At 37.6% G+C, this 15,042-nt stretch overlaps 1 protein-coding gene across 8 annotated transcripts in view; it reads left to right on the forward strand.

The window, feature by feature from the left end:
- The window catches only part of septin9b (septin 9b), an 82,183-nt gene extending 72,394 nt beyond the window's left edge, over window positions 1-9,789 (forward strand). For all 8 annotated transcript variants that reach the window (XM_028017844.1, XM_028017843.1, XM_028017842.1 and 5 more), the window contains 5 exons: window positions 2,795-2,912; window positions 3,129-3,224; window positions 3,365-3,461; window positions 6,562-6,613; window positions 8,129-9,789. In XM_028017844.1, coding sequence (XP_027873645.1) covers window positions 2,795-2,912; window positions 3,129-3,224; window positions 3,365-3,461; window positions 6,562-6,613; window positions 8,129-8,345 — 580 coding nt within the window. In that variant the 3' untranslated portion in view covers window positions 8,346-9,789. The remainder of the gene's footprint in view (window positions 1-2,794; window positions 2,913-3,128; window positions 3,225-3,364; window positions 3,462-6,561; window positions 6,614-8,128) is intronic.
- The last annotated feature ends 5,253 nt before the right edge of the window (window positions 9,790-15,042 follow it).

Raw genomic sequence — 15,042 nt, forward strand, 5'->3', positions numbered from 1 at the left:
TTTGTAAATTATGTCTAACAAGAAACCCACACCCCAGTGAAAAGACGGTGACATGTTTACTTATTATGAGCAGGAATCTAATTTTAATGTTGGGCTGCAATGCATTTGAACTGTTTGTTTGTTTCAACCAGTGATTTTAAGCAATAAAAAAAAACACCAATTGGGTTCACAATTTTTATTTTAACGCACAAAAATCCACAAAGACTCAAATTATACTTGCAGGCTCACATACGTTACACCCAAACCTATATTTGGTTGAATGTTCTTTAGCAACACATTTTTGTGTCTGTGAACAAAGTTCTGACTTTTTCAGCTACTTTACAACATTCCTTATCATAAATGGTAGAGCTCTTTCAAGTTGGTTAGTTTTCTGGCATGGACTCTGCTTTTGATCATCACCCATAAAGTTTAAATGAATGAGATCAAGGCTTTGGGGAGGCCATGTATGCTTGGATTCATTGTGTCCAGGTTTATAACCTCCGACTCACAAACTACTGTTACCAGCTACAATTTCACCTTAACATTTAAGATTTTTACATTTGCATTTTTTTGAGCTCATCCTAAATGTTATTGACCTGGATGTCATTTTGTTCAACATGGAGAAATATCAAAAAGGGGTGAAGGGTTAGTAGAAAAGGAAATAAGATTATTTTCTGTTCAGGGTCCCAGAAGTGAATATAGATGACCTACGTAACAGATGAAATTGTTTGGTAGCAGACTGTTAAAAGTGCTCAAGATAAAAAAAAAAGTTTCCAGATCTTGTCAAATGTATCGCTCTAGTTTAGAATATATCGACGAATCATTTCAAGGCTGAAACACAGCTGTCTCGTGTTTAGATATTACAGCAAGTCTGGCCAGAAGAGAAACAAAGGAGGACATGCATGCTTCACAGCTCAACTGACCCATTAAATACAAAACCTCTGGTAGTATTAAATCGCTGACACAGATATGGTCCAAGAGATTCTTGGAGCTTTTGAATACCGAGCCAGGAGATGAACTAGAATGAGCTACTTTAAAACTCCTTCCCCTTAAGACATGGAGTGTGCTTAGTATCTTAGACTTCTTCAGATTTAGTAAATCTTAACTTGCAGAGAATTAGTCTGAGAGGAATCTGCTGCAAAGTTGCATTTATAGATTTCAGATGAAAGATATGGGGTTACTGAAGCAGAAATACAACAGTCTTGGCATCAGATGCTATTTTCAATAAAGGCCTCAACAGTATCTCCCTCCAAGCAGTGCAGCTTTTACTTCAATTTCGGTGTTTGCTCTCTGATTCCTGTCAGCTTAGAACTGCCTTCTGATCAGTTACAGTAAAGGAGGATGGTGGTTTGCTTTCAAGTTGTTTTCTCTACACTTACTGTGATCACTGAGCTGTTTTCAACCTCATTTATTTAATCACTGCAGCCGCGGAATTATTGCATGCATACAAGAGAACACATGTAATATGATCCTGCATGCACATTGTTTTGTTTATATTTCTTGCCCTGTCACATGTTATGGAAAAATGACTTGTGCTGTTAAAAGGATTCGGAAATGCTCAGTCATGCCGTGTGTGCTTGTGTATATTTTTTTCTACACGTTTTCAGCCGTTACAATACAATAATTGGATTCAGAATTAACTGACTGGAAGAGATCACTTCCCACCAACCTGAATCCTCTTGTACTCATCCTTTGATCTAGATGTTTCTTCCTTTTTGTCTTTGTTTTTGTATCTCTCTTTCCCCACGGCTTTTGATGCTCTGCATCACTCATCTCTCTTTAACTTTGTGCTGCTCTGTTTCCTTTCTCTGCTTTCCATGCTTTGTGGAACACATGTTCACCAGTGTTTCATCATGTTTCAAGGCTGATATGCCCATCAGTCTGTGTGGAGAACGAGTCAGGCCTGCCCTACAATCCGCCCCTGGGAGTCTGAGCCAGGCTGGCTCGGCTCAGTCGAGGCTAATTGAAGGGCAGAGCAGACTGCATGAAGGGAGTCTGTGTGAAGGATCAGCTGCAGGCAAAGCTGAGATGAAATTAAAAAAAAATAAAACATAGAAAATCTAACAAGCCTAAGAGCATAACGTTCCTATCAACTGTGCCTTGCAGAAGGATTCGTAGTTCTTAAAGCTTTTCACATTTTATCATTTAATAATCTCAAGCTTCAGTGTGTTTTACTGGAATTTTATGTAATAAACGAAGACATATATTTTTTAAGATGTAAAGTCAAAAAAAGGAACAATTTCTCAAATGATTAGAAAAGTGTGGTGTGCAGATGTGTTCAACCACTGATAAGTGACTCCAAATACAATCAACTGCATTCAGTCATCCAAATGGTCAAATAACAAACACATCACCTTCAATGCACCATTGTTCATGGACAAAGAGATGGCGCACAGACTCATGGAAGAATAAATTTGTGACAAGACAAATTTGATAAACAAAAGACTTGCAGGTGTGATGTAAGTCTTCTGACTGGGAGAAATTAAGATAAATCCACATGACACTTCTCAGACTTTTGTCAAACGTTTTAAAAAAATCATATTTTGCTTCCACTTTACAATTGCAAAATCTAATAAAACACATTGACATTATCAATGATAAAGGCTGCTGTTCTAACAAGTTGTGTGGCATATTCCTCAATGTGAATGAGTGATGCATCAGAACGGATAGCTTTAGGAAATACATTTACTGCCCCCTTGCGGTTGTTTTATTTCATTACATCAAATCCTTTTAAAGTGAATCTAAACTTTACTTTGTACCACAGAGGGAAACGGGAAATTATTCACACTCAAGTTTCTCTGTAATCATCCTGCAGCCTTAGACCTTTGGATGTGGAATTCATGAGGCGTCTCAGCAAAGTGGTCAACATCGTCCCGGTCATCGCCAAGGCCGACACACTGACCCTGGAGGAGAGGGACAGCTTTAAACAGACGGTGAGAAATGTTTGAATGTGCTTAGATGTTTTCTGCCTTTTCAGCTGCATCACATATGAGAAAATAAAGATGCAACCATGTGTGCAGTCTCTTTCGGATGGAAAACTTGTGCTCACTGATGATTAAAATCTCAGCTGATATTTAATAGCTTGTCCATAATATATTGTGAAACTTTAGCAGGTCTAACTTTGTGTTTTTCTCTCTTGCTGTGTGTAGATCAGGGAAGAACTGCGAGCCAACGGGATCGACGTCTATCCGCAGAAAGAGTTTGATGAAGATGCAGAGGACAGAATGATCAATGACAAAATCAGGGTAAGTTTAAATTAAGATGGATAAAGCTTACCTGAAACATGTTGGCTGATACTGTCTGTTTTTATGCGGGGGAAAAAAACTACATACAAGCCTTGACCAGAATAAAAAAGTGAATCGGAGTGTGTTCTGGCCCAAATCAGGAGATGATCCCTTTTGCTGTGGTGGGCAGTGACCAGGAGTACCAGGTGAATGGGAAGAGGCTTCTGGGAAGAAAAACAAAATGGGGCACCATTGAAGGTAATGGAACACGAGTCCTTCTCGGTACACACAGGATTTTTTATTTTTTAACCTCTTGCAGGATATGTATATAAAAGAGGAAAAAAGATGAGGAAAAAAATAACAAGTACACCGATTGGAAACAAATCTTTTTTTCTTTAAAGAACATCTTGATTTTTGTTACTTGACGTATTACTCAATATCTACTTGACATCAAGTAAGTCTGATTCAGTAGTGGAGTGTAGCAATGTATTTCACCATTTTTGCAGATATCTGCAATAAACCCAAAATTATGCATTAGCGCTAAAATTATGGGGATTTGCTGATTTCTGTGTGAATTTCTGCGATCGTGGAAATGCGAATAACTGAGGGGACTTCCTCGACCAGTCTTGGATGCAGGTCCTTGATGATCACACTTGAAGTGTTGATTTAATTTCCCTTTTGTCAAAGAAATTTGACACTCCAAGGCAACTGGACCCACCATACTGTTTGGCTAAGCTTCCCACGGAGAAAAACCCCCCAAACATGTTAGTTAAAGAATTAACACTTTTGTTTGATTGGACCAGTTTACCCCACTCACCTGTCACAACAGCTATTTTATTGAAATAAATAGCATAGCGACTCACATTCTTCTTAATCACTTACCACAGTGCTCACCAATGTGGTGAAGCTGCTCTACAAAGAAACCCGTGGTCTACACTCTTTCTGAAGTATTTTAAACTGTGGATAATAACATATTGCAGCTTTTACATGTGGCTGAGCGGTCTAGCCATTTGTTGCACAGATACTACAGACAGTTTACATGGGTTTCTCTGAAAAGGAAAACAAGAGACGTTCCTCCTTCTTAAGATAATGTGAACAAAGAACAGCAGTAAAGTTATTGCAAACAAGTGCACTTGTAATTTGGTGTGTGGTAGTTTTACATTTTTTGTCTGACATTGTCAAAGAATTTAGATGCGAGTGTGTCCTGTGCTGGCATTTTCCCACATTTAAATGAAGCTCTTTTCATGGGTGTTGGGGAACATTGTCTGATTTACACATGTTTTTTACATTACTTGGTTCACAGAAACATTTCATCTGGTTCTCAAATACAGCCTAGACCGGCGTTTCCCAATTCCGGTCCTCAGGCCTCCCTTCCCTGCATGTTTTAGGTGTTTCCCTTCTGCTACACACCTAGATTGAATATATGGGTGATCAACAGGTTTCTGCAGCACTTGATGGTCATGCAATCATTTGAATCAGCTGCTCTGGAATAGAGGCACATCTAAAACATGCAGAGCAGGGAGGCCTGAGGACCGGAATTGGGAAACGCTGGCCTAGACAATTAAAATGTGCAGATGCTGATCAGAGGCATGTTAGAAATACAAGTTGCTTCGTGAAAAGGATTCAAGTCACAAGCTACAGTATAGGCAGAAATATATATAAATTGAAGAGAAAGTATTTGTCACATTCATATTGGATTAAAGGGAAAATTTTTGAATTTTGAAGTGAGTGTTCGTTAAAAAGTTCTAAGAGGATAATTGGTGTCTTGATATAGTGTAAATCCAGGTTAGTTGAAGGCTAAAGCTAACAACTTCCCCCTCAAAAACAACATAGTTGTTTATATTAAAGCAATTTTAAAAAACTTTTGAGCTACTGTCATGTCTGTACTGGATGGTGATTTTAAAAAAAACCTGTAATTTTTACACAGGAAGTAGAGGAAGGAGGTGATATTCCTGTGTGGAATGTACAGAGATCTAAATATGTAAACAATTTCTGGTCAGAGTAATCAGTTTATGCTGAAAGTTATTTATTTTTCCCTCTAAGAAATACTCTGTTGAAAAGAAGTTTAATGTCTGACATTCAGCCTTTCCCACAAACTCTTCAAGAGTTTCAATCGTAAAACCGATTGATTGTAGTTTGCTTAACGAATAATAATCAAGATATTCTTTTTAAACTCGTCTTTTTAAAATCATCTATTCATCTTGAGAAAGTTTACATTAACACAATTTGGTTTAAACACAGATTTTAGTAGTGGGGTAAAAACCTGTTAATAAACTTTGAAAAGCTTAAGGTGGTGTTAAGATCAGTGTAACTGCACCAAAGTGTGTTTTAAGCCAAAACACTCAATTAGAGTTATATTTCACTTATTTATTTCTTTAGAAAGCCAAATGTAAATTATAAAATAAAGACGTTTAATGGCCAGATGTGCATTTTCTTTTAAATTCTGTCTGAATAACTGTTTAACATAAACATAATTTCAACAAATGTCCTTAAATTAGTGTTCACTGTAATTGCTATAAAATGTTTGAGACTAAACATTTACTCCAGGCAAGGTATGAACTTACTCTAACCTTTTAAAATAACCTCGCTTAAAAAATCCTGAACAATTCTTTTAAGATTTTTCATGCTGGAAACAAGCGCCTCCCTTTTTGAGTAAAGACATTTCTGACAAATTAATTACATTTTAGAATCTCTCAACACTTCAAGGAAGCTGAAGGGAGGCAGATAAAGCAATAGCTGAAACCTGTGGGAGAGATGAAGCTACTGTAGATTTCAGAAAGATTTGGTAGTTGAAGCCTTCATATATCATTCAAAAGGGAGAAATTGTTTATATTATTGAAGTTTAAATATGGGAGATTAAAGCAGGACTAGAGCAGCACAGATGCCAGCCAAGTTAGCGTTGCACATTCCCCTGATGCCTCTAATCAGAGCTCACAGGCCGAGCAGTTCCTCCCCTCTCCTCCTTTGAAAGCAAATTTAATTTCCTGCTCAGTATTTCAAAGCTTTCCATAAATGGCGCACTCCTTTTATTTCATTTTCAACCTCTGACACAATCTCTAATTCCAACATGTGTTAGCCCTAAAGGGAGGCACTAGTGACTTGTCATGGAGAGTTTGTTAAAGCGTCTCATTTTAAAGTTCTCCAGTGTGGAGGAGACACTGGAGACACGTTATTAAACGCTCTCCATTGAGGAGTATGTTATCTTGGTTTAAGAAAATTGCTGGAGATTTCAGGGTAGCAGTGTTTTTCCTCCGTTTGCTTGTGACCAACACTGCCATCTTGTGGTGTTTTAGGGATTTTTAACATTCAGAATTGTTTCTATTGCTTATCACTATTTTTTTTTTATCTCTCTTTGCAGTTGAGAACATTGCACATTGTGAGTTTGCTTACCTGCGAGATCTACTCATCAGGTGGGAATCCACGTCAGCTATTATTTTCTTTTCATGACTTTTCATAAAGGTTTAAATGAAATTGAGCTCAGGACTGAGTCTCCTGCCAGGTCAGAAACACTCAGGCGTTTTGTGGGCTGTGGTAATTGTAGGTACTCTGCTGAATCAATAAAGCTTTACTTCCAGCAAGAATCAATAGAAATGAAATTTTTTTAAATGTTTCGAGTGCCTGCTAATATAATGCTACATCTCAGGATTTGTTCATGAATTAGTTTTCTTGAGTTGTTGCCTGCATCAATTAGGTAAGTGAAAGAGCAGGTACAGTCTCAGTGGGGCTTTAAATAATATAGTTTAACCGTTTTTCTTTTTCAGTTTGATTTTTGTGCAACAAACAATTTGAATGAATGTAAAAAAAACTACAAATTTGTGCATGAATTAGAATTTCTCTTGGGTTTTCTTAAAGCCACACAGGGTCAAAATCGTTTGCGCAGGCTCAAACTTATGCATAAACAAAAACAAATATTTTGTATAGTTTCCTTTGCAAGTTGCATAATGACTGTGTGTTTTGTTTTCACCAACACGCTTTCTACATAATTCTGGCTGAATAGTTACCGAGTTAGTTTGTTTAAATTGACTGGCTGCCTTTGAAGCGCATCTCAAACATAAAGGCTAACATTGAGGCCATTTCAGAAGCCTAAGACTGGGCTGATTGATTCATTAAATACCAGTTTTGACATTAGTGTGATCCTTTTCTTGTTGGAACACCGAACTTTGTCCAGGTTTCATTCATCTGACCCAAACGCTGATGGAAGGTAATTGATCAGGCATGTTTAGGAACAATCCAGGAATGTCATTGTGAAACCTAGCATAAACTGGAAAGTGCTGGAAAGCGGCTACTGTCCACAGTATAACCATTTAAAGTTCAGGACCGACTGAGAGGCTGCTGACAAGAAGAGGTTTCTTTTAAAGCTGGGCATAAACAAAATCAGCCAAGCACAACTAAAATGGACAAATCAAATCCCAATTGGAGAAATATTTTTTCTGTCAGATGTTTGGTCACAGCATGTATGTTTGAAGGATTTGAGAGTGGTAGAGGTGCATTACACATAGATGATGGAATAATGGAGGATGATGTCCAGATTTTTCATTTTCACTTCAAAACAACAGCTAGATGATTTAAATTCGAACAGAGCTGCCTAAAAACTCGATCTCTGTGATTTAAATGGGTGCAACAACTCTCATAACAGTTGTTGTTTTAATATACATATGAAATTATGCCAGAATGTTATCTCCAATCAATTCAGATTATGCAAATTGTTAAAATGATTGAAAGTGTTGTTGTTTTATGTACCCAAGAAACACTCAGGCGTTTTGTGTAGGAAAAGAAATGAGCAGTTCAAAAGTGTTAAAAGCCGAATATGACCTTCATACCCAGGATGAGTGTGTAAACACATCAGAACTGTAGCTGGAGAACAAAATTTTGTCTAATAAAAACAAAGACTTTCACCTGCTAAGATAATCCCTACTCATCCGCAGGACTCACATGCAGAACATCAAGGACATCACAGGGAGCATCCACTACGAGACGTACCGCGTCCGTCGGCTAAACGAATCCAACGGCCATGTCATCTCTCAGACATCTGACCATATGGCGGTTCAACCAAAGGCCAACGGTCAGCTGGAGGAGCAGCCCGGTGCCCTGCAGGCCAATGGGGTGGCTGCTCAACATGAAGCCCTGTCCCATGAGATGTAGAGGTCAACTGTGGCACCGGTTTATGATATCAGGCACAATCCATACACTCAGACATGCTTTGTTTACATGAACAAGCCCAAATCTATACAGAACACACATGCACACTGATGCTGTGAAGAGCATTCTAAGCACACAGATGGACAAGATACATTTTTCTTTCTTTTTTTTTTCTTTCCTCTATAATTGCATTTCCGAGTAAAAATCCTTGCTGCAATACATGGCGATGTAAAACAGTTAAAACTAAAAGTTTCAGTTCATGGAGCGACTAAAGGAAAATCTCCTTCCAGGGAGCCGATACCCTCAGTCAAACCCTGACAGAAAGCCATCCGATCAGTTGAAAACAGCATCATTTTAAATGAAGTACAACATATGACGATTCTGGCCGCGCTCTGAGCTAGAAATATTTCCGTGCCACTTGCCTGGTCTGTTTTGTGCTGTGGTGTGGTGTATAGTAATGTATCGTTACTGAGGTTAAATAGGACTAGGGTTAGGTTAGGTTTACATTGTTATGGGTAAAGATATAGTCGACACCTCTGCACTGTGAAACAAATCCGAAATGCAACAGTAGTGTGGAGCAGCTCCTTGTGTTGTTAGGATGTTCCGAATCCCTTTATTGCCAAACCAGACTGTCTTTGTCAATACATTTCTGATAGTATTGTGTTATCAGCTGTGTTACATTTTCCATCGCTTGTTTACTGTTGTATTTTTATGGCTTATGTTAATGTTCTAATATTAACTGTATAAGATAAGGTTTGTCCAATGCAGTTGTTTTGTTCATTCTTCTGACCGTAAACCAAATACATTTGTTTTTGTTCTAAAGAGAAGCACATACAGCATATAGAGCTGAATTATGAGTAGCTATTTAATTGTTGTTTAATGTAGTACGTATAATTCAACTTTAACTCCTGAAGTTTGTAACAGGCCATAAATGATAGTTAATAATAACTTTAGGTTTAAAATGTTGTCATGGTTTTTCCTATAGCATGTTTTATCATATTTGTGAGACTGCACTGTGTCGATTATGAAATTATTTTGGCAAGAGGAAACATTCCTACCAATTCATGAGACTTTCATTCAGGATTTCTGTTACATTTGTGTGTGGAAAAAAAATGTGCCTATGAAATTTTAAAATAAAACATGCAAATAATTTGATGCAAATACATTTCAACAGCAGCTAAAATGTAATATTTTTGATGACTTTTATTCTCAAGGAATGTTTTCTAGGCCCAATTTACCTGCCATTCTCAGTCAACTTTGCAAGCCTGAGCAGAACTATTTTCCCTAGCAAATGCAAACAGAACTATTGTATCTTAAGGAAAAGTAACTAAATTACTCTTTGTTTACTGTTGTATAGTTCCTGTGTAATTTGTCATGCTATTTCAGATTAAGGTTTTATCTTTGATATGCTATCTCAAAGAATAAAGATTGATATTTTTACTGTTGATTTGTGTAAAAAGTGTAGAAATGAAAATAACATATAGCCTACTGCGTCTCTATGTTGAATTCACCATCATCCATATGTTCAATTATTTCCTCTGTAGTGGATATTTATAAATTTAAATATCTCTCACCCCCTTATCATTACTGAGCTACCTCCTTTTATTCCAAAAATTAAAAATAACAACTTGCCTAGGTGTAGAAACGCATTAGCAATGCAGTATAGCGTCTCTTTAATCCAGTTTATAATCACATACTGATGTTCGGTCATCTGCACCATCTAAATTACAATACAATGAAATATTACATATTTGAAGAATTGTGGTGCAGTTTGTTGCATTGCAGGGCAAATGTCCTTGGTTTGAATCCTGGCCTGGAGTCCAACAACATGACCGTTGGGGTTAAATGTGTGCTTGTATGGTCCTTTTATTTCTAAAGCCTGCTTTAGTCTATGTTTGGGGTCCCTGATCAGTAGGAACATATAATTTTGTCCTGTTTTCAGGAAAGTGGCTGTTAGTCTTACGGGATAATCTATCCTATAAACCATGTTCCCTTGTAAGCAGCCATGAGTGGCAAGAAGATAAACTGCAGACCAAATTTTGCTCAGCTTATTCAGAATAAGCATATTTTATAATATCCAGATATTGTGCCTCACAATGACAGCAGAAACCCCTCTGGGAGAAACTGTGACTTTGCAGCAGCATCATTACTCCCCCGGACTGCTGTAACAGGGCCTCTCATTTTCACCTCCTGTCATCCTTCTCAACGGCACCGCTGACCGTAATGTGTTGACAGTTAGCCGCATCTCAAAGGTCGTCATCTACTGCTCACAAATTGGAGCTCCTGCTGTAGCTGTTGTTGCTGTGTCTCAGTTGGAATCGCTGCTCAGAAGCCTCCCCGTGAAGAGAGCAACAGTGTTTTGGTGACAAATGTCAAGGTGAGAGGCAAAAAAAAAAAAAAAAAAAAACTTGCAGGAAGATCAGCAGCCACTGAAAACTCCACTGACACCAACATGTATATTTAAAGATTTTCCCTGGCTGCAGAGCTAAGCCTGAGAGTGAAAGTGTTTGGCACTGAAAGCATTATGACTCTTGGCTGCAAGAGAAATCTGGAAGTGAATATGACATCTTTACTGTCTTGGTGGTACGATATACACCCCATGTTTTAACAGAACCACAGAGTAAATTAGTTAGCTGCTTTTAAAATCGGCTTTCAAATTGACATTGTGTCATCTAGGCTGTATTTACACAAGAACGCTGCCTGCAAACGGCCGATATTTTCAGATGAGTGGGGAAAAGTCCTACGTTTAGACGGCACAGTCAAGACACATTGTAGTTGTCATGCCAGGCCACTGGTTGGCGCTGTGATTCTAACTTGTTCACATTTGACCGTTAGCTTCCAACAGTAGCCCATCTCTGACGAACCAAATATGTATATGTTACTCGTCTCTACTTATAGTGACAAATATAACAAATGATGTTTTGTTTTTCCGGGTTTTTTTTCTTCTTCTTACGACTTTCTGCTTTCCCTTGATCTTGGAGAGCCTGTAATGACGAACAGTCAGTGAGAGAAAAAAAGGACAACCACCGTCTTCTTCCCCAAACTCTGTCTTTATTACAAATTATTGAAATTATGAAATTATTAACATTTCCTAGAACAATCACATTCCTGTGTCCTTTCTTCTGCTACAAAAAACACACACAGCCTTCACCTGTGTAAAAAAAGGTATCAACTCTCACCAATCAATCCAGAGTGCAGCGATATACATTAAAAAACCCATTTCTCAAATAAGAGGATTAATTATGTTGAATACTGCAAGAGGGAGATGTAATAATGGACAAAACCTTAAGCTCACTCTAATGTGTTTTCAATAACTACTGTCCGACTGAATAAACTACAGTTTAATTGATTACATCGCAAGGGAGAAAAAGTAAAGTCTATAGTAATAATAATAATAATAACAATAATCATAATAATAATAATAATAACTCCTTTTTAACAGATAAAACAACACAATGTATCTCAGGGTACCAATGTTTAATCGGGGAGTGGAACGGAGCTAAAAAAGATACATGTAGCGATCTTCAGAACGGCCGTTATGCGACCGTTGTAGCTAAAATGTAGCTAACTGCGATCCTAACAAATCCATTTTTTTCTTTATTTATTTTCAATGTTTCAGCACATCTATCAATCAAATTACAAATCATATCCAAATATACATTGTTACTCCACATTTTTAACGGGGGGCAGCCCTCACCAGCTTCACACTACTAACCTGTAATGACGAACAGTCAGTGAGAGAAAAAAAGGACAACCACCGTCTTCTTCCCCAAACTCTGTCTGAAGAGCGAGGGGCGGGGCTCCTCAATTCCGGTCTCCTGGTGAGACGTTGCCAGAACCTTCGTTACCCTTTTTTTTTTTCTCTTTTTTTTTTTTTTAAAACCCATATATGTAATTAGTTGCAATACTATTAATTTCTGTGTGGTGGCGTATATTTTCTTAAACAGATTTTCTGGACTATCACCAAGTGATAATTGAATTCTCCCACTTTATGGTGTATCACATATACAACATATATATTCTGTGTAAAAGTTGTGTTAAATTCAACAGGTTAAGCAGCACCCATAGTCACATGGAATGGCACTCGGAACACATTTTAGCACCAGTGATTTTAGGGTAAAAATGGATAAATTAACTCACACACAGCTAATAAGAACAGAAGCCCAATAAGGTACGTTATTCAAACACGTTAAACACTTTTCATTGTCTTCTGCTTATCCGAGATCGACTCTTGGGAACAACAGGTCCAAAAGAAAACCTGTAGTGGTTATGACAAATATTCATCTGTTAAGTTTCAAAACAACGTGTGTTTAGAAAATCCAGCAATGCAACGTCAATGATTAGCGCGTTTTCTGGTAACCAGGTGCCATGAAGTAAACATCTGATTTTTACTTTTGCAAAAGTAAAAATCAGAAGGCAGTGATTAACATTAGATGATGACCGTCCTCGACAAGGTTATTCATTTTCCCAAGGAGGAAGATTTGCAGAACATGTTTTGCAGGCATTGCTGGACATGAGGTGTTCCATTTAGCTGTTGGTGCAATCCATGGATGCCACATTAGGATTCTTCCTCCAGCTGGTCCACAAAAAAGTCCTACGTGAATAGGAAACTTTCTCCATCAATTGTCTTGCAAGGCATCTGTGATGAAAACGGTTATTTTCTATTTGTACACATAGGCAATAGTGGTTGAGTGCATGATGCAATAGCCCTGTCAAGGTCCCTAATATATAAGCAAGCCCTTTACCCACCAGCTGGTTTCTTTCTTTTGGGAGATGGTGGATACCCCTGTCTGCAGCCTCCAGTCTGAATAATGACCCCATATCGACACCCTGTGGTCAGTATGTACATGTTGTTTGTTTTCTGTTTTTTGAAGAATAACAATATTTGTTGTTAATCGGTTGCTAAGAGATGAGCTCGTTTTCTGGCAACCAAGTGCCACAAAGTAAACGTATGATTTTTACTTTTGCAAAATTTACCAACTGTAAAATTCCAGTGTCTAAGCAGATGAGCAGTATTTCAAAAGAGCTTATATTTTATAAACAATATTATTACTTGTTAATAATTCTGTGTTATGAGATGAAAATTTTTTTTTCTGGTAACGAACTGCCACGAAATATAAATCAGATTTTTACTTTTGTGTTCAATGTCTGTTTTATTGTATATTTACCACCAATGACAAAAAAGTCACTTTTCTGCCAAACTCGCCAGCTGCACAATTCTTAAGTAGTACAATTTAAGTAGTATTTCAAAAGAGCAGAAGAAATGTTATGTTATTTGAACAATAACAATATTTATTGTTAATCTGTTGCTAGGAGACGAGCGCGTTTTCTGGTAACCAAGTGCCGACCGTAAACATCAGATTTTTACTTTTGCAAAATTTACCAACTGTAAATTTCTTCTGTCTAAGCAGATAAGCAGTATTTCAAAAGTAATAGTATCAATAATATTACTTATTAATTATTTGGTGTTAAGAGATTAACTTTTTTTTTTTAGTAACGAACTGCCACAAAGTATAAATCAGATTCTTTTGTGTTGAATGTCTGTTTTATATTTACCACCAATGACTAAAGAAAAAAAGTATTTTCACTTTTCTGCCAAATTCAACAAATGCACAACTCTTGTCAAGTAGTATTTCAAAAGAACAGAAGAAATCTTATGTTTTTTGAACAATTACAATATTTGTTGTTAACCTGTTGCTAGGAGATGAGCGCTTTCTGATAACCAAGTGCCAGAAATAGTAAAAGGTAGTAAATTAAATTAGCTCAAATTATAGCCATTAAAAGGTAACAGAGTTTGACTCGGTAGTACAAGTTTAAAAATATCATGACCCCTTCAATATATTAAGAATTTTACATTGATGCTGACTTTTCGTTTTAAGTTCGTTTAAATAAAATCTGTATTAAAAATTATAACTACTGTCACGACCGAGCTGACGTTAATAGACTCGATTGGTTCCGCTGTCCTGCTGTGCGCATGCGTATTGTTGGAAGCGTATTGTTGAGTCATTTTGCGCCTCACCGTGAGAAAATATAAGTTTTCACGACTTTTACTCGATAACCAGGTGACAGAGAAGCGCTTTGTAAAGTATGCAAAATATATATATATATATATGTATATAAATGTGACCTGGAACGGCTTGAATGTGATCAAACCGAGCAGAGCAACTACCGTTCATTAGCAGCGGATTCCTGCGTAGGGGAGCAGAATCTATTTCGTTTTTTTGGTGCGACACGAAACGATACCAACTGCAACTTCAAGCTCAGCTGCGAGCATAAGTATTGCCGTCACACCTCAGCTGAAAGCAGCATTACCAGCAACGCCACGGCTGGCGCAGACAGGCAGCAGGCCTTCCTGACACCGTTAACCTCGGAGCTGAGCTTCTCTGGCGCCCGAACACCGCTGTTTCTCAGGTAAGTTAAATAACATCACCAACTGCAACACAAACAGATGTGGTAAAACTTTTACCTGTACAGCATTCATCAGCTGATACCATACATGTTATTGTTTACAAGCGGAAATTTCGCGAATGTGCTGAATGAGCAAAGCCTATTCTTTTACTTGCCCCGCGGTAGAACGACCCCGTTAACAAAATAAAACCTGGAGATGTAGTTGTTAGTTCGGTGCTATGCGCAACAGCATAGGAAAAATAACCAAAAACCGTTAGAGAACAAGTCAAAACCACTTTTCCTCTCGCTCTCT

Source organism: Xiphophorus couchianus, chromosome 5, assembly GCF_001444195.1.
Source record: "Xiphophorus couchianus chromosome 5, X_couchianus-1.0, whole genome shotgun sequence".
NCBI lineage: Eukaryota > Metazoa > Chordata > Actinopteri > Cyprinodontiformes > Poeciliidae > Xiphophorus > Xiphophorus couchianus.